Genomic DNA, 25451 nt, shown 5'->3' with positions numbered 1-25451 from the left:
TTCCAAGTCCAAGAAGGGGGGAAGACAAGCCGTGGTCAGTTCAGTCCGAGTTTTCAAAACAGGAGATGGCGTCCGTCAAGAAGACGACGGAAGGTCAAGCTAATAAGAGTAAGCACAGGTTTGCACAAACAAATGCCCACACAATTCCTCCCGCCGTCTGACCCTGAATTCCAAAACAACTTACGTCTCAGCACAGGAAAACACACCAGTCTTCAGGAAAGCGTCCCACACAGATCCCAAGCGTTCGTCCAGATTACCTTGCCCAACGCAATTTGCAATTGCTCCCAAGCCCCATTTTATGCCAGTTACAAATCCTCATCACTGTCAGCTGTCCTCCTTAACCCGGGCGTTTCCTCATCACTTTCCTCATCAGAGCTGGAACACCTCTGACTACGCCCCACAGCATCTCCAGCTGTGGATCCCGTCCCATCCCTCCAGCTAAGCCATGGGTCTAATCCTGAAGGTCCCCATTCATCTTCTATCCCATCATGACCAGTGGCACCCAATTCCTCCCTTACCCGAGTCCAATCCATCTCATCCTCCTCCGAGCTAACCAGCCCCTCCTCCATTCTCTCCGTAAACCCCTCAAAAGACTCTTCGTCAGATGGTGCTGCAAAAATGTCTCGCAGTCTTTTTCTTTCTCGCTCCTCGAGAGTATCTGACTCTCGAGGAGTCTTACGCCCACGTCTGTCAGTAACAGAGCCATGAGGCTCAATCATAACATAATAAAGTCCAATGACACAGCTTCTTCTCTTCACTCCTGTTCCATTGTTTCTTTGGCAGAGCTTCCACTATAGTTGCTTCCACTATGTCAGCTATTGCTGCTTTTGTGTGTGTGTCAGGAGCGACTTGAGAAACTGCAAGTCGCTTCTGGTGTGAGAGAATTGGCCGTCTGCAAGGATGTTGCCCAGGGGACGCCCAGATGTTGTTTTTTTGATGTTTTTATCATCCTTGTGGGAGGCTTCTCTCATGTCCCCGCATGGCGCTGAAGCTGATAGAGGGAGCTCATCTGCCTTCTCCCCGGGTGGGATTCGAACCTGGCAGCTTTCAGATCAAGTCACAAGGCTTTAATCCACTATTAATAGCTATTGCTGCTATTGCAATGTAAATTGGTAGAAAGTTAGTAAGAATAGTGTGAATAATCAAATTTTTGTTGATATAGTGTTTGTTGTTCTAGAGGGAGTCTAATTTTTGCTTCTTATATAGCAATAATAATAATAATAATAATAATAATAATAATAATAATAATAATAATAATATTGTACCTCGCCCCCATCTCCCAGAGGGACTCTGGGTGGCTCACAGAGCACTCAAAGTGTAACATACAGAATACAAAAAGTACAGGATCAAAACAAACAACAAACAGCCAACATAACATCACAATAACACAATACCCCTGATTAAAACAGTAAAATACAGAGATCTTAAAGCTTGTGCCATTTCATAGAAGGAGATACAGTCTCGAAGATAGGTTGGACCCGAAGTGTATAGGGCTTTATAGGTGATAATCTGCACTTTGAATTGGGTCTGGAAACTCATTGGCATACTTAGAATGAGGATTTGGTTAACTAGTCAAAATTCATGAGTAAGCCAGGTTTATGGGTTTTTTTGTGGAGGGCGTTAACCTAAAAAATTTCTAGAGTGGTTTGAACCCCTAATCTGCTTCCTTGGCTGTGGGCTTCCTTCCTTTATGTCTTTATTTGTTCAATCACTTCCAAGTGGTTGTGACCTCATGGACCAGCCCACGCCAGAGCTTCCTGTCGGTTCCTTTATAAACGGAACTGCCTTGCTGTGAGTTTTTCAGGCTATAGGTAAAGGTAAAGGTTTCCTCTGACGTTAAGTCCAGTCATGTCCAACTCTGGGGGGTTGGTCCCATTTCTAAGCCAAAGAGCCGGCGTTGTCCATAGACACCTCCAAGGTCATGTGGCCAGCATAACTGCATGGAGCGCCGTTACCTTCCCGCTGGAGCGATACCTATTGATCTACTCTCATTTGCATGTTTTCGAACTGCTAGGTTGGCAGAAGCTGGAGCTAACACTGGGCGCTCACTCCACTCCTGCGACCTTTTGGTCTACAAGTTCAGCAGCTCAGCGCTTTAACACAGTGTGCCACCAGGGGCTGTATATACAACAATATAAGAAGTCTGGTCTGATGCCCTGCAGGGATTTCATCACCCTTAATAATAATAGGGGTGGCACAGCGGGTTAAACCGCATAACTGCAGAACTTGCTGACCGGAAGGTCGGCAGTTCGAATGTGCTGGACGGAGTGAGCTCCCATTGTTAGCCCCAGTTACTGCCAATCTAGCAGTTTGAAAACATGTAAATGTGAGATCAATAATTGCTATCTACCTAGCAATGCGCACGGGGTGCTTTCTTCAACTGGCTTGCCGGATAATAGGGCCTCCCTATTATCCGTCAAGATCTGGTTATTCGACATTCGGCCCACCCGTGTATGTCAAATAACTGGAACTCTACTGTATAACAAATAACTAATGGAGGCATGAGGAAGCTTGCTATTTCTAAGAAATTAAAGGTGTGCGTCCACATTCAAAAGGCAATCCTAGTTAATAAGTCAATGCTGTTAGCATGAATATAGCTGAAAACACAAAGTAATAACCTTCCTGAAAATATCTTGACAGTATATCACTGATTAAGGGGATGCTTATATAACTAACAAGAAAGCAGAATATAGTCAGGAAAGAATAGAGAAATCTTGCAATTAAATATTTTTTTTCATAAGGGAGGGAAAGGGTGAAAGGGAAATAATGGCGGTGTAGTTGGAGGTCTCTATTTGCTTGTTGGAGGTTGAATGAAATCATGGAAGTGGATCAGAGAAAGGTTATGCCATAACACCACATGTATTCACCCAATCAGTGTTGGGTAATTATTACTTGACTGTCAATGCTGGAAAAAAGTGCTTTCAAGAACCTATTCAAAAGTTTCAAAAGATAGGGTCGGCCTGTGGCGCAGCTGGTTAGTAGCCAGCTGCAATAAATCACTACTGACTGAGAGGTCATGAGATCGAAGCCCGGGTCAGATTGAGCTTCCAACCATTTAATAGCTTAGCTCACTCTTGACCTAAGCAGCTCAAAAGACAGTTGCATCTGTCGAGTAGAAAATTTAGGTACCGCTTTATGCGGGGAGGCTAATTTAACTAATTTACGACACCATAAAAACTTCCAGCTGCATGCGGAAAGGAATGAGGAAGTACTCCATCAAGTACTTGGTGTCACAAGTGAACAATGAGCAGTTCCCTCTGTGGCCGGATTCGAGCATACCCTCATGAAGCCGTAAGCTGGAAAATGTTAAATTGCCTCTGTGTCTGTCTCTATGTCATATGTCTAATGGCATTGAATGTTTGCCATGTATATGTGCATTGTGATCTGCCCTGAGTCCCCTTCGGGGTGAGAAGGGCAGACTATAAATACTGTAAATAAATAAATTTCCCTTGTAAATTAAAAGGTACAGTAGAGTCTCACTTATCCAAGCCTTGCTTATCCAAGCTTCTGGATAATCCAAGCCATTTTTGTAGTCAATGTTTTCAATATATCATGATATTTTGGTGCTAAATTCGTAAATACAGTAATTACAAGATAACATGACTGCGTATTGAACTACTTTTTCTGTCAAATTTGTTGTATAACATGATGTTTTGGCGCTTAATTTGTAAAATCATAACCTAATTTGATGTTTAATAGGCTTTTCCTTAATCCCTCCTTATTATCCAAGATATTCGCTTATCCAAGCTTCTACCGGCCCGTTTAGCTTGGATAAGTGAGACTCTACTGTACTGCCAAACAACCGGGGAGGGGCTGCAATGCTACTGTTTTAGAATGACATTGTGTAGTGACTAGTGTTAACACTTGCTGGTAATCAGCCACAAATATGTGCCCTAACCCTCATGTGATAATATCTCTGTCTCACAAATAATCTATGTATTGCAGTATCATCCCTGACTGTTGGGGCCCCTGTCTGATCTTGGAAGCTAAGCTGGGTCAGTCTCATGAGGAATCTGTATAATGACCAAGTAGCAACAGTAAGAACAGACCATGAAACAACAGACTGGTTCAAGATTTGAAAAGTAGTACGGCAGGGCTGTATACTGTATATACTTGAGTATAAGCCAACCCAAATATAAGCTGAGTCATCTAATTTTACCACAAAAAAACTGGGAAAACTTATTGACTCAAGTATAAGCCGAGGGTGGGAAATGCAGCAGCTACTGGTAAATTTCAAAATAAAAATAAATACCAATACAATTATATTGAGGTAACAATAGGTTAAATGTTTTTGAATATTTACCATATTTTTTTTAAAAAAACAGTAAACTTGCTCTGTAAGTAGAAAAGCAGGGTCAACAAAACAATTTGGTATCAACAATAACTTTATAATAATAATAACAATGACAAACCTTCATTTGTATCCTTCCTTATATCACCATGGAGACTCAGGTCAGCTTCCAACAGTTACACGCAAACATTCAATGCCTATATAAACAATGCAGAGCTAGATATAGATCTATAATTACATATACTAATTTCACATATGCATTTCCCCCTGAAACGTTTGTAAATCCTCTCTCTCTATATATATGTGCATTTCTCTCCTGAAATGTTTGCAAGCCCCATATATCTATGTTTATATCTATCTAGATATCTCTCTCTATGTGTGTGTGTGTGCATTTCCCCTGCAATATTTGCAAGGCCTTTATATCTACCGTATTTTTCGCTTTATAAGACGCACTTTCCCCCCCCCCAAAATAGAGGGAAAAAGTCAGTGCGTCTTATAAACGCAATATGACCTCACGTGGGCGGAGCTAGAGGGGTTGTGTGAGAGTGCTCGGGCATTGGCCCCCTGGGGTATCAGGCTTCTCTGCCTCCATCAGGAGCAAGGGCAGGGCGGCTTGGCCCCACCTCTGCTTCCCTCGGGAGCAAGGGCAGAGCGGCTCGGTACCGTCATCTTTCCCTCTGCCTTCCTTGAAAGCAAGAGCAAAGCAAAACAATCGCTCCACGAATTGCTGATAAAAAGCGCTCAACTCTGCCCCTAGTGGCTGATGTTGCAGTACCATGCGCAGGCATTTCCCTGTCTGCCTGGCTTGTATGGATTGTGCCGGTTTCGACTGCCTGGAGGCCTCCGAGTCCTTTTCGACAGCTGAGGAGCTCTTGCTCTGCACTGCTCCAATGCCGGCCCCAGCAATAACAGAGGCTCCAGAACCTGGCCACCTGGATTCGTTGCTGGCCCTGGTGCGTCTTATCATCAGGTGCGTCTTATAAAGCGAAAAATATGGTATATTCATATCTGGATATGTCTATATATATTTGTGTGTACATTTCCACCCGGTTATATTTGCAAGCCCTCTTTATATAAATAATTATATCTATAGGATTTGCAGAGACTTGCCAACATGTAAGGGGAAAATTCATATATAAAAATACATATAGATATAGATATACGGGTACATGGAAATCTCTAGATATCTATATGTGTATAGGATTTGCAAAGACCTGCAAACATTTGAGGGGGGAAATCATATATAAAATTAAAGTATATAGATAGATATAGATATATAGGCACATAGGGATTGCAAAGGCTTGCAAAGGGAAATGCCTATATTTCTGTAGGAGAGATTAACAAATATTTCAGGGGAAAATGCTTTTATAAGATTAATGGATAAATGTATTTTCTTCTTCCTGACTTGCAAAGCTTCTCTCCCCCTCATTTCCCTTTTCAAAACATTCCCTTGCTTAAGAGCGAGGGAGGCTTTGGAAAAGTAAACACACTGATAAGGGAGAAAAATATATCATGTATTGCAAACAATGACCTCCAGGCTCCGGTGCCGGCTTGGCCTTGACTCCATTATAAGCTGAGGGAGGCTTTTTCAGCTCAAAATGAGGGTTGAAAAACTCGGCTTATCTTCGAGTATATACAGTACTCTCGCCCTACCTCTTCAGCTTGTATGCAGAACACATCATGAGATGTGCGGGGCTTGATGAATCCAAGGCTGGAGTTAAAATTGCTGGAAGAAACATTAATAACCTTAGATATGCAGATGATACCACTTTGATGACTGGAATCAAGGAGGAGCTGAGGAGCCTTATATCCAAGGTGAAAGGAGAAAGTGCAAAAGCTGGGTTGTAGTTAAACATAAAAAACCAAGATGATGCTAACCAGACTGATTGATAACTGGCAAATAGAGAAAATGTGGAGTCAGACTTTGTATTTCTAGGGGCAGACTGCAGCCAGGAAATCAGAAGACGTTTACTTGGGAGGAGAGCAATGACCAATCTCAATAAAATAGTGAAGAGTAGAGACATCACACTGGCAATGAAGGTCCGCATAGTTAAAGCAATTGTATTCCCTGTAGTAACCTATGGATGTGAGAGCTGGACCATAAGGAAGGCTGAGTGAAGGAAGATAGACACTTTTAAACTGTGGTGTTGGAGGAAAATTCAGAGAGTGCCTTGGACCACAAGAAGATCCAACCAATCCATCCTCCAGAAAATAAAGCTCAACAGCTCACTGGGGGGAAGGATATTAGAGTACTTTAGCCACATAATGAGAAGACAGGAAAGCTTGGAGAAGACCATGATACTGGGGAAAATGGAAGGAAAAAGGAAGAGGGGCTGACCAAGGGCGAGATGGATGGATGGTATCCTTGAAGTGACTGTCTTGACCTTGAAGGAGCTGGGGATGGCAACGGCCAACAGGGAGCTCTGGCGTGGGCTGGTCCGTGATGTCACAACAACAACAACAAGTTTACTAAGAAGTAAGGTCCATGAATTCAAGAAGACTTACCCACAGATAGACATAGATAGAATTGGAGCCATCTTTAGAATAAACCACATCGAAATAAAGTAGACTTTAAACATTAGGAATGTCTATCTTAAATCTCATGGTTTCGATGGGTTTACTTTAAGAATACATTAGTCTGGATCCAACCTTAAGTGCTTGTGACCTTATATGACCTTCAGATTCCTCCCAGCTTTGCAGTTTCATGATCCGATGAATCAAACAGCTTCCAGCACAGCATTATCTGCACATTTTCTGCTGTTTGTTTTCCCATCTTTTGTTTAGGCCTGGGAACTCAACTGAGATGACTGAAGCATTTGTTCAAGCCAAATAACCCACAGAGTAAGAATAATGTGTGTAACAAAACTGTCAGTAGGTGTGTGTCTGTGTGTGTGTTTGGCTGGGGGAGATTTTGATTCAAACATTCATTTTCCTTAACTTACCTAGTTCGCTTCTGAACTGAATGGAATGGATCCAAAACATGGTTAATAAATGTACTCTTCCAGCAGAGTTTATACATCACCTGGTCTCATCTAGGAAAGGAGGTATCCCCACCAACAGATGTGTGTTTCTTTTCTCTGTTGTTGCAGGTTTGCAACATTTGAATCTCTAGAAATTGATCTGTTGTGTTTAATTGAGAGTTGTAACCCAGATCCTTTAAGTTAAATATTATGGAAAGGAGCAAGAAGGCAAATTGAAAGCATGATTCTCTGAATGTATACTCATAAGTAAGGCCCACTGAGCTCAGTGGCTGTTATGTGTATAGAAATGCATAGCCCCTTAATGAAATTTGCACTATGCCAGTGGGGACACACATTACCTCTGCTATACGCAGCAAAAGTGAATGTTGGGTATTCCCTGGAATTATTTTCCAGTGGAACCTATTTTGAGCATATATGCAGATTTCCATTGTAAGACTATTTCCATGATCATTGTATTTTATATACCTCACTATTATGTAGAGGTAAAAAAAGGCCACATGTGCTTTTACCACATATTAAGCACATAAGGAGCCCCGGTGGTGAAGTGCGTTAAAGCACTGCGCTGGAGACTGAAAGGTCCCAGGTTCAAACCCCGGGAGCGGCGTGAGCGGCCGCTGTTAGCTCCAGCTTCTGCCAACCTAGCAGTTCGAAAACATGCAAATGTGAGTAGATCAATAGGTACCGCTCCGGCGGGCAGGTAATGGTGCTCCATGCAGTCATGCCGGCCACATGACCTTGGAGGTGCCTACGGACAATGCCAGCTCTTCGGCTTAGAAATGGAAATGAGCACCAACCCCCAGAGTCAGACATGACTGGACTTAACGTCAGGGGAAAACCTTTACCTTTGCCTATGCATATTTAACTTCTTAAATATTCCTTTTAATTTCTCCTTGGTGGTTGTAATAGCCTTTAAGTGCCATATATTTGGGGTCTTTTTCTCCTATGATTTTGATTACTGTATTAATGAACGCTAAATATTCCTAAACTGTAATTATATATTATAACTTTGCTAATTTTTAAAAAGTTGTTAGCTTGAGAGTAGATGTAAACGATACATAGTTATGTAGCTGCACATAGAAGAGTGCTGCATTAGAAATCTGGCTTTCTTGGAGCTTTTCACCTTGGATGTTCACTTTATGGATGTTTACGTAAAAGCATCCTCAGCACAGGCAACTGCAACATCAGAAATTAATCTTGGCATTAAGAACAAGGTGAGGTTTTGTAGATGGCTTGGATCATTCTCCAAGTTCCCAAGGCTGGAAGGAAGGTGAGATAGGTATTAAACATCTCTCTCTCCTTCTCCTGACAGCTCCATTTGCCAACTGGTGCATCAGTCCCAGAACAGTTGACATCCACAAAGATGAGCTGATAGAAGTTTTCAAAAACATAATAATACACAACACAATTACAATAGAATTCTCCCAGCCAGAAAGTTAAAGCCCATCCAATAGAACAGTGAAGGCTGCTAATGAGCCCAAATTCTCATTTTCCTCTTCTGACAGAAGATGTTGAGTCTTTCATGCCCCTGTGGACTCTAGCTTTTATTGTCATCTCCTCAGCCCATAAATGGAATGTGCTGGCAGAATTTGCAGAGTTACATACAGCAGTTTGGTGGCTCTGAGTCTGTGAAGTATTAGGAGGCTGGGTCTTCTGCAGTTCCAGTGGCAGCAGGTAAAGCAAACAGCAGCAGTACTAGATGACAGAAATGCTTTGCCTTTTATTTTAGCAGAAGTTGCTGACTCTCTCAGGCCCTAGTAGACTCTACCTTTAAACTTTGCCATCCTCTTCCTTTAGCCACCATGGATGACTTCCAATTCTATGATGAACAGATTATTTAATCCTTTGTCTAGTATCAGTTGAGCTGCTTGCCTGGTGTGGTCTCCCTATGACAGGATCTATATCTCCAGATCATAACATCCTCCGTTGTGCCTGAGGTCCCCATTGATATAGGAGCACGTCTACTTGTGGCATGTCACCATTTGCTTCGCTGAGTTTATGAATGCAGACATTAAGACTCTTCTGTCTAATGCTTCCTGACTTAAGTACAGATGATGCCAAAGAAGATTTAGTTGGCAGAGATACAATCAAAAGTGATTTTGCACTTCTAGTCTTTTAACAGCTAAATCAGTGTTTGGACAAACAGTGATGGGAAAGCTGCAGAACAAAGGCTTAATCAAAATGAGTTTCTTGGAGTTGGGAGTGCAAGGATACTGTTACAGGGCTGGACAGAGACATTTTGCTGCCTGAGACAAAGAACAAAATGACATCCATCCCATTCCATGTTCAGAAGCTGATTGGACTGGAAGTTAAATCTGATTTCAACACTAACAGATAGGGTCCCTCATCACATCTGAAAGCAGCAGGCTGTTTCTGGATTTTCAGGGCAGGCAGTGTAGCACTCTGCCTTATGGTAAGGCCAGCCTTATTTTGGTCCTTTGTGATGTCACAAAATTACAACTCATACGAGTTGGGTTACCAGATCTCAATGCCTGGCCCTGAAACTCCAGTTTCTGTGAATCATGTTCAGATGGAGGCAAACGGAACCTCCAGTTTTACGAGTTTAGGTCTGGACAAGAGGAAAAGACTATGTAAAACACTAGCTCAGTTAGTAAAAAAGCAGCATGCTACAATTTGCTACAACTTATATAGACAGACCCTTGGTGATGTGTGTTCCCCTTCTGCTCTGCGCATGCAGCTTTTGACTGAAAGCAGTGGGCTAGATTAAATGTGCTCTATTCCTTCTCCCAGAACCTAAATTGCCCTAAAGGCACCAGATTCATATCTGATCTTGGGAGCTAATCGGGGTCAGTTCTGGTTAGTACTTGGAAGGGATACTGCCAATGAATATAAGGTGCTGTAGGCTACATTCCAATGGAAGGAAATGGCAAAATCACCCCTGAAAATCTTTGTGAAAATCATGGGGTCACTATATATTGAGAGGCACATACAGACAGACAGGTTCCTTTCCCAGTCACATGGCATGGAATCAGGTAGCTACTGCCCACAATACAGTTGCTACCTGCTTCCTCCTTTTCACTGGCAGAAATAAAGTAGGATAGAGGCTGGAATTTGGGCCCCTGCCCTGTGTATCTAATTGCCTTTGGTGCAGATGCCCTCTCGGATTAAAGGCAGCTCAGGATGTCCCTGTCAGGCCACAATGTGGGACAGAACTATCATTTTGCATACCAGTTCCACCCTACATTTTGAGTCTGTGTAGAACTGGCCTTAGCGTGCGACAGAATGGGACCAAAGAAAATATTCTCCTTTAAAGGCTTTGCCAGTCAGTGAAACTGTCCAAATCTCTGCCAAGCTTTGCCTCTGTGGTTTCTGCCAGAGAACCTTGTTTTGTTGGAAGAAACTAATACTCTGGAAAAACTAGCAATGGACAGGATTACCTACTTTCCATTCAGAATTATTGTCCATCCATAGATCTGAGTTTTAAATAATTCATATGCAGAAAATATTGTTCATACACTTTATTAATATAAAATGAGCATGCTTCAAAAACACAGAACAATTATTTCTGAAAAAAAATGAATATGAAATTTAAGACTACATTGTATTGCTTTAAATAGAAAATCTTGGGTTGTCTATGCTGTTTTCATTATGGAAAGGATGAACTAAAACACAGAGATCATTAATGTGACCAGCTCTCTTTGTACAAAATTCACTTTATCAACTGATCTAAAAGTAAAGATTTTCCTTTAGGGTCAGTATCTGGTGAGGATTTAGTAAGATGGCACCTTCATTTTATCAATCTCGTTATAGTTCCTTTGCTTTTCACAATACAGTAGAGTCTCACTTATCCAAGACTCGCTTATTCAAGGTTCTGGATTATCCAAGGCACTTTTGCAGTCAGTTTTCAATATATCATATTTTGGTGCTAAATTCGTAAATACAGTAATTACAACATAACATTACTGCGTATTGAACTACTTTTTCTGTCAAATTTGAACCTAATTTGATGTTTAATAGGCTTTTCCTTAATCCCTCCTTATTATCCAAGATATTCGCTTATCCAAGGTTCTTCCGGCCCCTTTAGCTTGGATAAGTGAGACTCTACTGTATGTTGTTTATACAGAAATATTAGGAACAATGCATCCTTAAAGTCTATCCTCTTATTATCCATCAGGTTAAAGAAGGAATAGTTACCACGGCATGTTTGCACTACAATTTTTGGCCTAATTCCATTTAGGAGTTCCAGGTAAAATAGGTGTACTGAGTTAATGAAATTTATATGTGTTAGCTTACCAAATTTATTTTGGTTTAATAGATCTTCCTAATAACTGGATTGCATCCTTAGACTGTAGGAGGGGTAGGAATGTGTAGCCCACCACATGTGGAACAGCAAGTCCCAGTAGCCCTAGCCAGGGTTGTGATCAGGGATGATATGCAACATCTAGACGGCTGAACAATTCCCGCCCCTGGGTTGAGGTAACAGACACTCCCTCTTTCCAGTGAATCCTGAGAATTGTAGCACTGTGAAAGCCAAGTGAGGAATACTAAAACATCTCACCACGTGCACTGGACAGCAGGAGAGATGACATACCCCCTGAAGGCTGGTTAAGCAAAACATGCTCAACACTTTCCTGTTGAAACGACAAAGTGGATTATAATAATAATTATTATTAAAATCCCCGTATCCCTCAGTATTTTTAAGCTCACAGCATAATTTTCTACATGGCTACTCAGAGGGTGCTCCCACTGGTTCAGTGGGACGTACTCCCAGTATATAGGGATAGGGTTGTAGCATCAGAAACCTGCATTTTCTAGATTCAGTTGCCTTTCATATTTATCATTTCCCTATTTTCTTACTAATTATTGCAGCATGGAGACTACTTCAGTTCTTGGCACAAGTCTGTATATTTATGTAGCATCAACAGATGCCATATGAAGAATCTTCAAAAGACTCTATGTTAGCTGCAGATATAGATTGCTCAAGACAGGATCTTGGGACAGGTTCCAATGATCCACCGGATCCTGCTGCTTCTGCCAACATTAGCAATTTCTATCCTTCTAGCCTCTCAGGCATGTTAAAAATCTATGCTAAGTGGCACAGAAATCCCTTTCTGAAATATGTTTTGGAACTGCTGGTTGTTGCAATGATGGGGGGGGGGGGGAGGTGGAGGGAAAAGTTTGTAATTCCATCTAAAAGGTCTACAGAAGTAAACGATTAAATCCTGACCTTAGAGAGTAAAATGTTGATGTGTTGCTTTCCTACATATTCCTGTCCTAATCCCTGGTAACTATATTAATTTGGATGGAGCATACTTCCAACTTACAAGTCAGTCAAAAACATCCTTTTTTAGCTAACAAAATACACTATATTACATTATCGATTATCCTCAAAACATGAAAAATTCACATCTCGCTCCTTTTATTGCTTAATTTACAAAATAACATTTATCAACATTTTAAAAATCAATAATACAAAATGTGACATTTATTTATACAAATTGTGCTTTCATAGATGCATTTACAATGCTTAGCAACAGAGAAAGGAGGTTTGGACCCTACAGTTAAAGATACACTATTAAATCATTTAGGCAAAGTCATATACAAAATTATTGCAACATCATATAATTGATACAGACTTGACATTAGTTCCACAGGCTTTTTATACATCCATCCTTCCATCAGTTCTAGTCATGTGAAACCTTGAGGCCCTGTTTGTAGGAAATGTGCATCCCAACCTCATCCCCACTGAATGTAGCCATCCACTTAAATGGGAAATAGGTGGGCTTTTGTACACAATTGCCTTAGTGGATCAGGGCATAGAAGCTGATGGTTTCTCCACACCTTAATAAGAGCAAGGAACCTGTTTTCATCTGAGAGCGATTTCATTTTCAGGGAAGATTTTGGAGACCATATTCCACTGATGGGTGAGATCAAAGGCAAAGGGGGTGTTAAAAATGCTGGCATGTTCTAGTTTAAAGTTCTTAAGGTCTTAGAAGTGTCATTTTACCCTTTAAAAAGAGTGGGAGGATATTCAAAAGGCCTAGAAACAATCATATCAGGTTACCATGTGGAGTCTCACAAGGCTCATATTCATCCCGGGGGCCTGAATTTCTCTACCTCTACCCATAATATTACACACCGTTCACGTTAGATGTCATGTGGGGTAGAGGAAAATGAAAATTAAGTCTTTCCTGAGTAGTATAGTGGGAAAAATTAAGATGCACAAAGTTCTCTGTTCTTTCAGTAGAGCTTCTTTCCATAAGTGGCTTAGGATATGTAAACCAAATCTTAAATGGCCTCTTATTGCACATAAAGTGACTAGGGGCAGGGAAAAAATAATTTTTAGAAGCATTTCACACACAGTTCCTTTTAAAATCAAAGGGTAGTTACAACTGTATTCAATGTTGTAGGTAATTATAAAAGATTAATACTTTTGCTACAACAAAACTACATATCTGATAAAAAAGCTATATTTTTGTTCTACTTTCCCCTGTACTGAGGACACACAGCAGCAAAATACATTTCTTCATTCAAACAATGACAATTTACAGCCTGTTCATTTTATGGGAGTTTCGAGAATTCCAAATCCTAGAAGAACCAGAATGCTTGAACATCCTGTGCATTGCTCTAATATAATTCATGTTGAAATGAAACCGGGATTATGAAACTCATTTTTTGGTTTTGACATTACTAAACTCGAAGTACTACTAAACATAAGAAATTCATCCACCCAAGAATTATAGTTTGTGTTCTCAAACAAATGATTGTCACCGACAAGTGTGAGAAGTTTCATTGTTCAAATACAAATCTCAACTAGAACTGCTGGGGCATAAATTAACACAAAAGTAAATGCACATGTATGGATAACACACAATATTGTACAGATGTAAATACTGAACACAGTCAGGGTTTTGCTGCGCTATCCATAATAAAAAGTAGTACAGTAGAGTCTCACTTATCCAACACTCGCTTATCCAATGTTCTGGATTATCCAACGCATTTTTGTAGTCAATGTTTTCAATACATCATGATATTTTGGTGCTAAATTCGTAAATACAATAATTATTACATAGCATTACTGCATATTGAACTATTTTTTTCTGTCAAATTTGTTGTATAACATGTTTTAGTGCTTAATTTGTAAAATCATAACCTAATTTGATGTTTAATAGGCTTCTCCTTAACCTCTCCTTATTATCCAACATATCCGCTTATCCAATGTTCTGCCGGCCCGTTTATGTTGGATAAGTGAGTCTCTACTGTATTTTGAATTAAATCATATTCTAATATGAATATTTTCAAAGTAACTTTCTTAACTTAGTGTAGTGACCTTTTGGACATTTGTAGGCTGGCCATATTTTAATGTTGACATTTATACTGACATTTATATTCAAATAAGAAAAAAGATCTGGCTGTAACAAGCATTTGTTTTGCTTCTCATAGCTGAAATTGTTCCAGGCGTTCCTTAATTCATGGTTTGAAAAAGAGATGCGCTATAGAGCCTGTGCCAGTACATAGCTAAGAGCTTTTAAAATTTACAATAATAAGAATGTATGATAACTGTGATACACTGAATTGCATTAATGAATAAAAAGCAAGAAAATGAGACAATATCTTTGGTCCCAACAGCCCATTTTTAATATAAAAAGATTATTGCAGTATTTTAAAAATATTTTTTCTCAAAAAGACTTTTTAGGAAGTCAGATATTAGAACCAAACATCATTGGGAAAACAAATAAACATGGTATTTCAATAAGGAAAAAAATCACAATTAAATGGTTTAAGATTATAAAAACTTGAAAATATTGTCTCTGGCACTGGAATTCTATGTCGTTCACAACAGTTTTACTAAACACTTTAAAAAAATTAGGAGGTGCAAACAGAAAAGAGAACCCTCATTTTGCTCTGACTAAAATATATTCTCACAGAGAAATAAAAATTATAGAAGGAAAAACTCAGAACAATGTTAACAACAGCTGACATTGAAGAGGTAGGTATCAGTCTTGTCTTTTTGCCCATTCTGAATGTCCAAAAATCCCCAGAGCGAAATGCTTGTCAGGAAATGAAAAGAGTCTTATGTTCCAGGCTGTTTTACGAATAGCCAGATGTTAACCTGCTTCTTTGGTGAAAAGATTGGCATTGCGACTCCACTGTAGGAATGATTGCATAGGATGATGCCATAGGAACCTTTTATGTGCTGTACCTTATCAACAAATGGAAGATATTCTAGCCATTTCTGAAACTGAGCTTCTGCTCCTGTTACAATGCTGGTGCACACATGCAGGGGAAGCTGTGGATAGTAATCATGTGGGACATATATATTTTGCACACACACTTTTCAAGTATAGGAAACAATTAACTGTACCTTCTGCAATGCATATGAAAGGTATTCCAGCTTCTTAGATGACTACATTAGTGTTAGAAAGTACAGCCATAATCAATTGTACCTAAGATGGCTGGAATATGATCAGTCTCTTTTGGTTTTAAGTCCTTACACACGAAAAAGGGCATTTATTTGACACCCCTATGACACAATTCTCACATAACAACCCCAGAGAAGATCAGCATTCTACATATTATTTATGTTCTGCTTGTATGTAGACAATTCTCCTTCCTTACACAACCCAATCAGAACATCAATAAATGTTGATGGCAGATCTGTGTAACCTCTTTCTCCTAACCATGTGATGAATTTTGCCTTAGGTTTGTTAATATGTGAGGCTGCCAATATTCAACACATCTTGGACACAAGACTGATTTAAATACTGATTTTCTCATTAAGCTCAGGTTTGTAAAATGAAATAGCAATTTTTCTTTAAAGAATCAGAGACACCTAGGGATATCATTCTATGAATATATGCCAATTGTATTAAGCAAGGGCAGAAAACCTCCCAATGACTCCTCTTGCTATTACTCCAGTGATATGGGAATGCTTTCCCACAAAGTTTATGGGGACAGAGTTAGAAGCCCAAACTCACAAGGAAGGAACATTAAAAACTCTACTTCCTGGGAGGGAAGACACTGATGTAATCCTCCTGTAGTGCATGGGGAACCTTACTCCTTGAAAACAACAGAGCAGACTTGGATGCATGCAGAAATAACAAACGTATTGGTGTGAACAATCAATTGACTTCAACAACTTTCATATTTCCCAGACAAGAAACTCCAAGGATAAGACATTGAACAAAATGTAGGAAAAGTGTAATGTCTTCATTGTGATTAACCACTTGAAAGACCAGGTCCAGAATTTAATGTAGCAAAAGGAAAAATCACCATGCAATGGTGCATTAAGTGAACAACTTCTCACCATTGAAGAAAAAGAGAATATGCCAAACTGCCCTGTAATAACACATGTATTTTTAAAGAATCTAAGTATAGATGTGTTTTACAAGAAAATGATTTTCTGGGGTTAAAATAAACTCAAATTCTACTTAAGTTTAATTCAAATTAAACATGATAGCCATGTTTAAATATCTGAAAAAAATGCCACTGAGGAAAGGGCAGAGTTGTTTTCTGCTGCTCTAAATAGGGCATGACACAATAGATTCAAGCTGCAGGAAAAGAGATTCTGCCTCAACTTTTGGGAAGAACTTCCTGATGGTAAGAACTGTCCAGCAGTGGAATATGTTTCCATGGAGTATGGTGGAGTCTCCTTTTCTGGAGCTTTTAAAGCAGTGGTTCCCAACCTTTGGGTCTCCAGGTGTTTTGGACTTCAACTCCCAGAAATCCCAGCCAGTTTACCAGCTGTTAGGAAGCGTGGGAGCTGAAGTCCAAAACACCTGGAGGCCTAAAGGTTGGGAATCACTGTTTTAAAACAAAGGCTGGATGACCATTTTTTGGGAGCGCTTTGATTCTGTGTTCCTACATGACAGGGTATTGGATTGGATGGCCTTTGTGGTCTCTATGATTGTATGAAAATGTGTTTCGGTATAAGTAGCATTAGGAAATCAATAAAGCAACAAAGCTGAGGTGTGCCAACTTGGTAATGTTTTCAATGTTTCGGCTAGGTTTTGGGGAAATGTCTTGCTGCCTTAGCAAAAACGTCACAGATTCAGTGCCTATCTTTAAGAAGCAACATTATGATAATGTTAGTTTGAGGGGGGAAAGCTTTAGGTAAAAAGATGCATAAATCATAAATAATAAAAAATGCTGGAGGTAATTGTTTAATCCTGTCATAGATGCTCTAGTTTAACCATTTCTCTTAATTGTATTAAACAGAAGAGTATTTTTGTTAAGTGTTATGGTATCATGGCTATATATTTTTAAACCATAAAAGCTAGCCTTGAATATACAATCCCAATGGGCCAGACAGCTTAATTTTATTCTCTTTCACATGGTTCTTCCTCTCCATCTCGTTCTCATTACGATCACAGTTTTCAGCCCAAATTATTAAACTTTCTGGTGCAGTATCTTCTGTGCATAATAAAAAAGCGTAATTTTAACAATGACTTGGCTGTCATTTTTTTTGTCCATAAGAGGCAACAAAAGAATCTACATAATAACAAAACTAAGGCTAGAATCCTTCACAGTGTAGGTGCTAGGGGTGCAGGAAATCCCACTGAACTCAGTAGAGTTTACTTTTTAGACCAACATAGACTGCATGGGAATCACATATTTTCTCTAATTTCTGGCTTTAAACGTTTCTAGCAGCAATGCATTTGTGGTGAATTTCAGTAAACAGATAAAGATAATAAATCCCCATTTCCATTTCTGCCCCTGCCTTGTTCATGTGGTTGTATTGTTTATAAATCTGTATTTTATTTGTAATATACAAGCGAAAAGATACAAGCCTCAATAAAGGATTGGATTTTGGTCTGAATTTTTTTCTCCTCGATGCAATAGCTGTTGAATGAAAGGGAATTCTCCTGTACTGACTTCTTTAGGAATGGAACAAATGGTGACTTTTGTAGGGTTTGCATAAGGTACTTCAGATAAATTTCAATCCCCCTATATAAATCCAAGCACCAAGCCTTTTCCCAAAAAATAAGAATTTCCATGTATAGCTTTTTAAGATTTTACACCTGTTGTCACAGCTCCAGAGAAAGCAATGGGGCCAGAAAAAAGAGAGAAGTGAATAAACAAACAAAACCCATTGTTTTCATTTTCACTGAAGATTTAAGTGGCTAGTCTGTTGTGCACTTCATATGCATTTCTGAACAATATCTTCAAACTGCAAAGTTCTGGTGACGAAACAGTAGTGGTTAGTTGGCAGTGAGTGCTGTAAGTGAGTTCTTCTGCTAGACAGATTCTCTCAGTCAGATTCAGTTGTTCTAAGAAATGTCTTAAGCAGAATCACTTCTGTCCCAAATATCCCTTTCTCCTCATTTATATACCAAAATATTAAATGAAGCTGGCGCTTCAAAAGCTGGACCAATGCATACCAACAACTTTTTCTTTAGATCTTCAGATGCTTGTCAGTGCAGCTGAAAAAAAAACCCCTATGAAAAATGTCTCTTAACTCCAACAAAGATCCATCTGGCACCAAGCAGTTCAGTATCTGGTTGTCTTGATGTTATAAAGGACTTAAAAGTTCCAAAGAACATTTTACAAAATACAGAACATTGAATCATTTAAAGTGGATGCTGCAACTGCATTGCATTGAGAGATTGCAATTCTTTAGTGAGTTAAGAAAAGAATGAATGCAACACTGACTTCTAATTTCCTGGATGTTATCTCTTTGTTGTACATTGCATCTTCCCAATTGATAGAGGTAAGAGAAGTACTAAGCAAGCCTGTTAAAATCCATAAACACGCCTTGAAGAAAATGCACATTCTGACATCAATTGCTCTTTCATCTAATCAGAATTCCTTTCTACAGCAGCCAGGAACATGGCCTGCATTCCTGGTCTTGTTGCTGGTGCCACAAGCAGTCTTTCCCTCAGAGGTCACGCTGAGGCTTGAATGTATTCACTTTTTCCTGTTGCTACCCGTAGGTATTCTGGATTCTCGGCTGTAGGAATCTTAGGGAAGCCATTAGATTTGGTCTCATTGGGCAAGAAATCTTGCTGATAATCCGGATTATCCAGATTGATTTGGGGGTTGTCTTTCTGGCCCAAAAAGGGGGAGCTGTCAAAAATTGTATTAGCAAAAGGAGAGAGGCTTGTGTTGAGATATTCTGGATTATCCAGTGCTGTGTTGTGCGGATTCTGATGGTTTGAATCAACCACATGGTTGGGCTCAATTGGAAGGGAGAAATTGTTGTAGACTGGGGTTTGCATGACAGAAACAGATGGGGGTTTGGCTGCCAGTTGGTTCATGTATTCTGAAAAGATTTCAAGAAAACAAAGGTGGAAGAAAATTAGCTCAATTGCAAAAGTGACTTTAATCAAAGCAAGAATTATATCTGCAGAAAACTAAGCCTTGTTGTTCTCCCTTTTGCCCAGCAACTATTTTCATTTCCTAATTCATTAAAGTAATTTGTTGCTTTTCTGGATTTTTTATAATGTGGCCAAATACATTATTATGACTGTTTGATGCATTTTATTAAATACTCTTTTGAATTATATTAAAACAAAGACATTTCCTATCCATAAACTCATGAATTAAGAAAAAATGTACTGTGAAATGAACCCAGATTTGAAAAAAAGAACTTTCCTGATGGGTCTTAAAGCTCATATGGCAAAAAACTTTTAAGATCAACATGCGAGTATTTAAATCGGATTAATTCTGTTATAATTCAGTTGTCCTACAAACTATATAGATGCTCCTGAAATTCATATTAGATTCAGGACCTCTGAATCAAATAGTCATGGCTGCAAGCTATTTCTTAAGTGCACTCATACAGAAAATAAATCCTCTTTGAAACTGGTACCTTTTACCTAACCTACCATCAACTCACTTTTGTGACAATGACATCAATTGTCAAAACACAAAAATATACACTGCATATATCAATCAAATATGTAACATCTCGGATAAACTGTCAGAGATTAGAGGTCTGCATATTCACCTGGAGCAGGTAGAAAACCATCATCCAGACTGTCATCCAGGCAACTTCTAGTTGGGTCTGAACTATATCGCTGGATAAAGCTGTCTTCTCTCACTCGATGTACCTGCAGGTTAGGACAGAGTGAAAGAGGAAATCTGAAGCACAACATTGCTGTCAGTGAGACATGGCTGTTCCAATGTTAAAGCTCAACTTGGATGCCTTGTGGACTGATGTTTCTTTTAAGCTGTCACTGATAGATAGCAAAAAGAACCAGGAAGTAATAGCTGCTGCCAGTGATTGCAATTGGTTCAAACTTACCCCATTAATATCCAAGCAGGTTACAGGTGCAGAATTATCACTAGTAGCACTCTAAAACAGAAGAGAAAAGACTTTTACTTTTAACATGGGAAGATGGCATCTTAAGAGTGTTGTTGTTGTTGTTATCATTATTTTAATACCTGCTTCTTATTGAGGCTCACAACTTGTCTATAAAATCTGGGCAAGAAAAGCTGTTGTACAACAAAAATGATCAAATGTATTGTAACAAGTATATTTGCTGTGATTTTTTTTTTTTTGCTACAAAATGGTAGTTTAACTATACTTCTGCAGTTTCTCAATATGGAAGATTTTTGTAAACAAGCTTATACCAGTGAACTTAGGAGAGGTGTCCGGGAATTTGATGGGCTGCTGAAAAATCCTTGGTGTGGAATAAGGTATTCATCTGCATCCACAATGTCTTCCATGTCCTCTTCTTCCATGAGGCTACGGTAAAATTTTGAGTCTGTTGGGCTTGGTAGGTTCATTCTTTCATCTCCCTGTTCCAAAGCAAATAGTAATGACAATTTCTGTTTTCAGGATGCACTATTTTCACATTTAGTAGTTTAAAAAAATCACCTTATAGAACTGTAAAATATGAATTGAAATTGAGAAAAGGAATGCTTAAATGTCTAAAAGTTGGGCACCATTTAATGTAAGCATATTAAAATGTAAGAGCTCTATTAGATTAAATATTAGTACAACATCCTGCTTCCCACAAGTATGGTGTTTAAAGATAAAAGCCTCCTTCCCATGTTGCTCCCCTGGCAGGTGGCACACGTTGATTATCACATTCCCCAAATTGTGTTTGTATGCTGGAACTAGAATAGAGGTATCTGCACAGAAAACATCCAAGGGATTTGAAATGAAGTAAAACAAATGTTTCAATAAACTATTGGAATGACCCAAAGTGGATTCCGTTCACTCTCCTTCTTCCTGAATATGATAAGTAGGAATATGTGGAATTTACACCTTGGGAGATGATGTTACTGATATTTTTTTCCCTTCCTCTAAATTGTTTGTATTTATAATTTAGCCAAAAAAGGAGAGCATGAAACGTGAGGAAATATGGTAGTAGATTTTTTTCTCACGGTGTTATTTCCATTATATATGAGATTGGTCAAACATTTTCTTACATCATTAAACAATTTGGTAAGTCCTCAGAATCAAATCTGGCCGACAACCTGACATATCATCATCCCTGCACATGTATCTATACCAATACATAATGTCAGGTAATTATTAGCAATGCAAAGCTGTGGTTTGTGAATTGAAAGCTAATACATCAAAACCATATTACTGGACTGCATAACTCTTATTTAAAATAAAACCAAAGCATATATTTTGCTATTTCTACATGACAGAGAAAACAATAAAATAAATCCAAAATAAATTCTAATTATTTTTCTATCCACTTGAAGAACTATATTGCACAAGGCAAGCAAACTGGCATTGTTGTGTGTATCCCAGTGCTGGTCCACCTCTTCCTCATGATTCTCTTGTCTCTAGCTATTAAGGGGTAAAACATATAAATAGCTTCCAATCCCACAGTGTTTCCTCCTGTTCCTGTGCTGGCATGGCAGCAGTAATGTAACATCCTCCTGTCTTTCCTCACTATTCCCTAATGGGCTATTTTTCTTTTATTTTTTATTCTATAGTTATATAGTTATTTTTGCCTTTTTAAATGCTAGAATCGTGCAACTGAACTAAAAATAAAAAATATTAAGGAACAGTGATAATGTGGGAAATCAAGGTTACGAGGGAGTGCAGAATGAGATTACAGGAACACAAATTGGCAAACCAGCACAATTGCACTGTGGAAGAAAGGTGCTCAACCTGGTAAGTATATTTTATCAATGCAAACACAACTGTAGTGCAATATTGCATTCATGTGATATAAAGGCTTTAGCCTAACTCTTTTCCAAGAGAAAGTAAGTATTACACTATTTGATAACCAGTACCTGTATAACCAGATAGCGCTGTGGGTCCCGAGCCATTTTGGAGAATTCTGCTATCAGTTCCCGAAATTTGGGACGACTCTCTGCATCAATCATCCAACCTGAAGGACACACAAAAACACGTTGAGGAGGAAAAGAGGACACTTTAATGTGGTTAGGGGTTATATCATAGAGAAAACGAAACAAACATGAGCAATGACAAAGATCCACACAGAGTTCTGTCATAAACGCTTAGGGCTTGCTGGTGGGAGGAAGTTAAATGTGTCGTCTTTCACCACCCATTTACCCATGTACCCATGTATATAAATAACCAGCCAGTCAAACAAAATAATTTGTACTCTAAAACAAAATAAGAGGCAACCTGTAGAGTATTTAGATGGGAATAAATTTTGTATGATTGCTTGTTTTCCCATTCTAGCATGATATTGTAAAAAGCAAACATATAATATGCGGCAATGGAAAAAGGTCTCTGTTCCATCTAATTGCTTTGTTATACAGTTCTGTGAGGATTATGGTTTTGTTTGTGGAGAGGCTCAAACTGAATCCCTCCTATTTACCCTTAAATAAGTCTCAGGTAGATCTTGGACCCCTCTACACAGATCACTTACTCCAGGTGAAATCAGCATAGAAAGAAGCTGACTGTGCAGGTTACTGCACTGGAAATCCTGGAATCTGTTTGGGGGCTGGATGCATGCAGCACAGAGGCTGACCTCTAACTAGGCTCAGGATCTGCAGTTTTCGAGGCTTGACAACCAGAGAGGATGCATATTTTCAACTACGCTGCTGGCATGTGCATGAGCAGTTCAACAGGGTGATTTGCATTCTATGGAGTCTGTTTCACTATGCAAGGTGGATTATACTACAGTGCACTGATGCACATTAAGGGATCTATTTTGGAGTATCCCTTGACTTTGTTTATCTGAGCTTAAAGGCCTAAAAGCATGCTCCAGCGCATCCTTGCCCTTTGAAGAGGCACTATGTTAGAATGGTTGAGGGGGCTGGATGATTTGATATAAAGCAGCTGCATATCTTGGTATGCTGCCAGAGCAGCATGGGAAGATCCATGCAGCACTGGTTCTGTGTTGCTTAGGTAACATGTAGAGCAGCCCTAAATTAAGAGATAATAATGTTATGGATATTAGAAGAAAATGGGAAGCACTTATGGTACAAATGCTGTTTATCTCGATGATTATTTAGAGAGATCTTAATTCTATTAAATGTGTTAACAAGCTTATTAATATCTTCCTTTTTAGTCTATAGCCTTGGAAAGAACCAATTATGCAATCTGTCAAGAAATCCCAAATCATATGGGAAGTGTGAACTTTAAAATATACAGGCAATAGGACCTCTGAAATTCAAAACAAAGAATTTTGATGCCATCTAGTGGATTACTTGTGAATACACATCCACCTACATTTATTTCCATAAATATAACAGAATGCCTGCTTGGCAAAAGGACACCCTTTTGAGAGGCAAGGAGAAGGGGCACTTTCTGCCAAGCCGAGCCTGGTGACCTTGCCAGTCTTGTCTTGGCGGAGGAGTGCGACTTTCTTTACTGGCTTCATTCACGGACTGAATGAGGCCAGTTGGAAAACTGCCACTCCTCCACCAGGCTGAGGCTGGCGAGTTTGGGGAGAAGCACCACTTCTTGCCTCTCAACTGACTGGCAAAGAAGGGGCACATTACATTTGGCAACAATTTTGTTTTGTAATGCACACCTCAACATTGAGATGTGTATTACAATTGAGGGTGCAACTATACTTGAGTAAATATTATAGTCCTGTGTAAAAAAATTTAAACACAAAACTTTTTTTTTTTGCTTTGGCTCTATATTGTTATTCTACATTTTATTAATTAATATTTGTTGTGTATGACATTGTTTTTCTAGTTTATGAAAACCTGTTAAAATTTTAAAATGAAAAACATTATAGAACAACTAAAATATAATCCTACTTCAAAGCCTTCATATTTTCTAGAGTTCTCTTGTTTCACATACTTTATTGAAAATATTTGTTTCTAATATATTAACTACAATAAAACTGGCACTAGTATTCATTCACATTATTGAAAACATCTTTCTTAAAACCAAGCCAATTGGGGGATATGGCATCAATTTGTACTATTGTTTAAAAATGTTTTATTTTTCTGAGCACAACCTCAGCATCTCGATTTGAATAAAATACTTTTGTAATCTTTTTAGTAGCTTTCTTCTTGACCGTTTTTTGAAAACATCTTAAAATGGACCTTGTGCTAGCAAACAAGCGAAGAATACTAAACAAATCATAATCTTTCACATTTAAACAGAAGACAAACAGCAAGATGGACAGGCTTTGTGAATGCACAACAATACACTAAGTTTTATGTGGACATCAAGGAATATATATATTCAGCCCTTTTTGTAGAGTTCTGGTTGATTGCCACTGATTTTTATAGGATTTTTCTAAAAACTGTTGCTCAAAAATATTTTTCTGTGCTAAAACTTTCACTGCAAATGAATGTTCCACCAGTACTTTCTTCAATTAATGGATTTTCTCCTATGAAATCTTAAAGTACAATTGTGCAGGAAAATTTGCATTTTTGGAGAATGAGAAAGAAAGTTTTGAAATTATTGATTCTTATATGTGGCAATGAAATAAACAAAGATTTGTATCCCATTTTACTCATAATACTCAGACCAAAATCTGTAACTGCTTATATTTGACAATAATCATGAAGGCATCTGCTGTGCAAATGGGAGGGGAAGCTGACTTACATTTGACCATGATCATGTAGACATCAATTGTACAAACTGGAGGCTGGGGCAACCTCTCCCCCTTTTCCAGGACACAGGAAATTTCACTGGCCGGGATGCCATCATATGGTTTTGATCCAAATGTCATTAATTCCCAGACAGTGACACCTGAAATATCACAATTGCAGAGAATGTTAAAAGACTCACCCAGAAAGCTAGGTACAAAACGACTTGCATGTTCAACAGTCTTGAGAGCATGGATATTCAATCTTAGCGTCAGATCAAGAGG

The 25451-nt window shown here is 38.9% G+C and overlaps 1 protein-coding gene across 1 annotated transcript in view; it reads right to left on the bottom strand.

The window, feature by feature from the left end:
- Positions 1–12632: 12632 nt before the first annotated feature.
- egfr (epidermal growth factor receptor) overlaps positions 12633–25451 on the bottom strand; it is a 149081-nt gene continuing 136262 nt past the window's right edge. The window contains exons 23-28 of the mRNA XM_008112902.3: positions 25184–25330; positions 22435–22532; positions 20806–20973; positions 20477–20527; positions 20180–20282; positions 12633–19492 (exon numbers count right to left, since the gene is read on the bottom strand). Coding sequence (XP_008111109.1) covers positions 19116–19492; positions 20180–20282; positions 20477–20527; positions 20806–20973; positions 22435–22532; positions 25184–25330 — 944 coding nt within the window. The 3' untranslated portion in view covers positions 12633–19115. The remainder of the gene's footprint in view (positions 19493–20179; positions 20283–20476; positions 20528–20805; positions 20974–22434; positions 22533–25183; positions 25331–25451) is intronic.

This window comes from Anolis carolinensis, chromosome 6 (assembly GCF_035594765.1).
Source record: "Anolis carolinensis isolate JA03-04 chromosome 6, rAnoCar3.1.pri, whole genome shotgun sequence".
Lineage (NCBI taxonomy): Eukaryota > Metazoa > Chordata > Lepidosauria > Squamata > Dactyloidae > Anolis > Anolis carolinensis.
The sequence above is the reverse complement of the archived record's forward strand: the minus strand, read 5'-3'. Positions and strand labels throughout refer to the sequence as shown.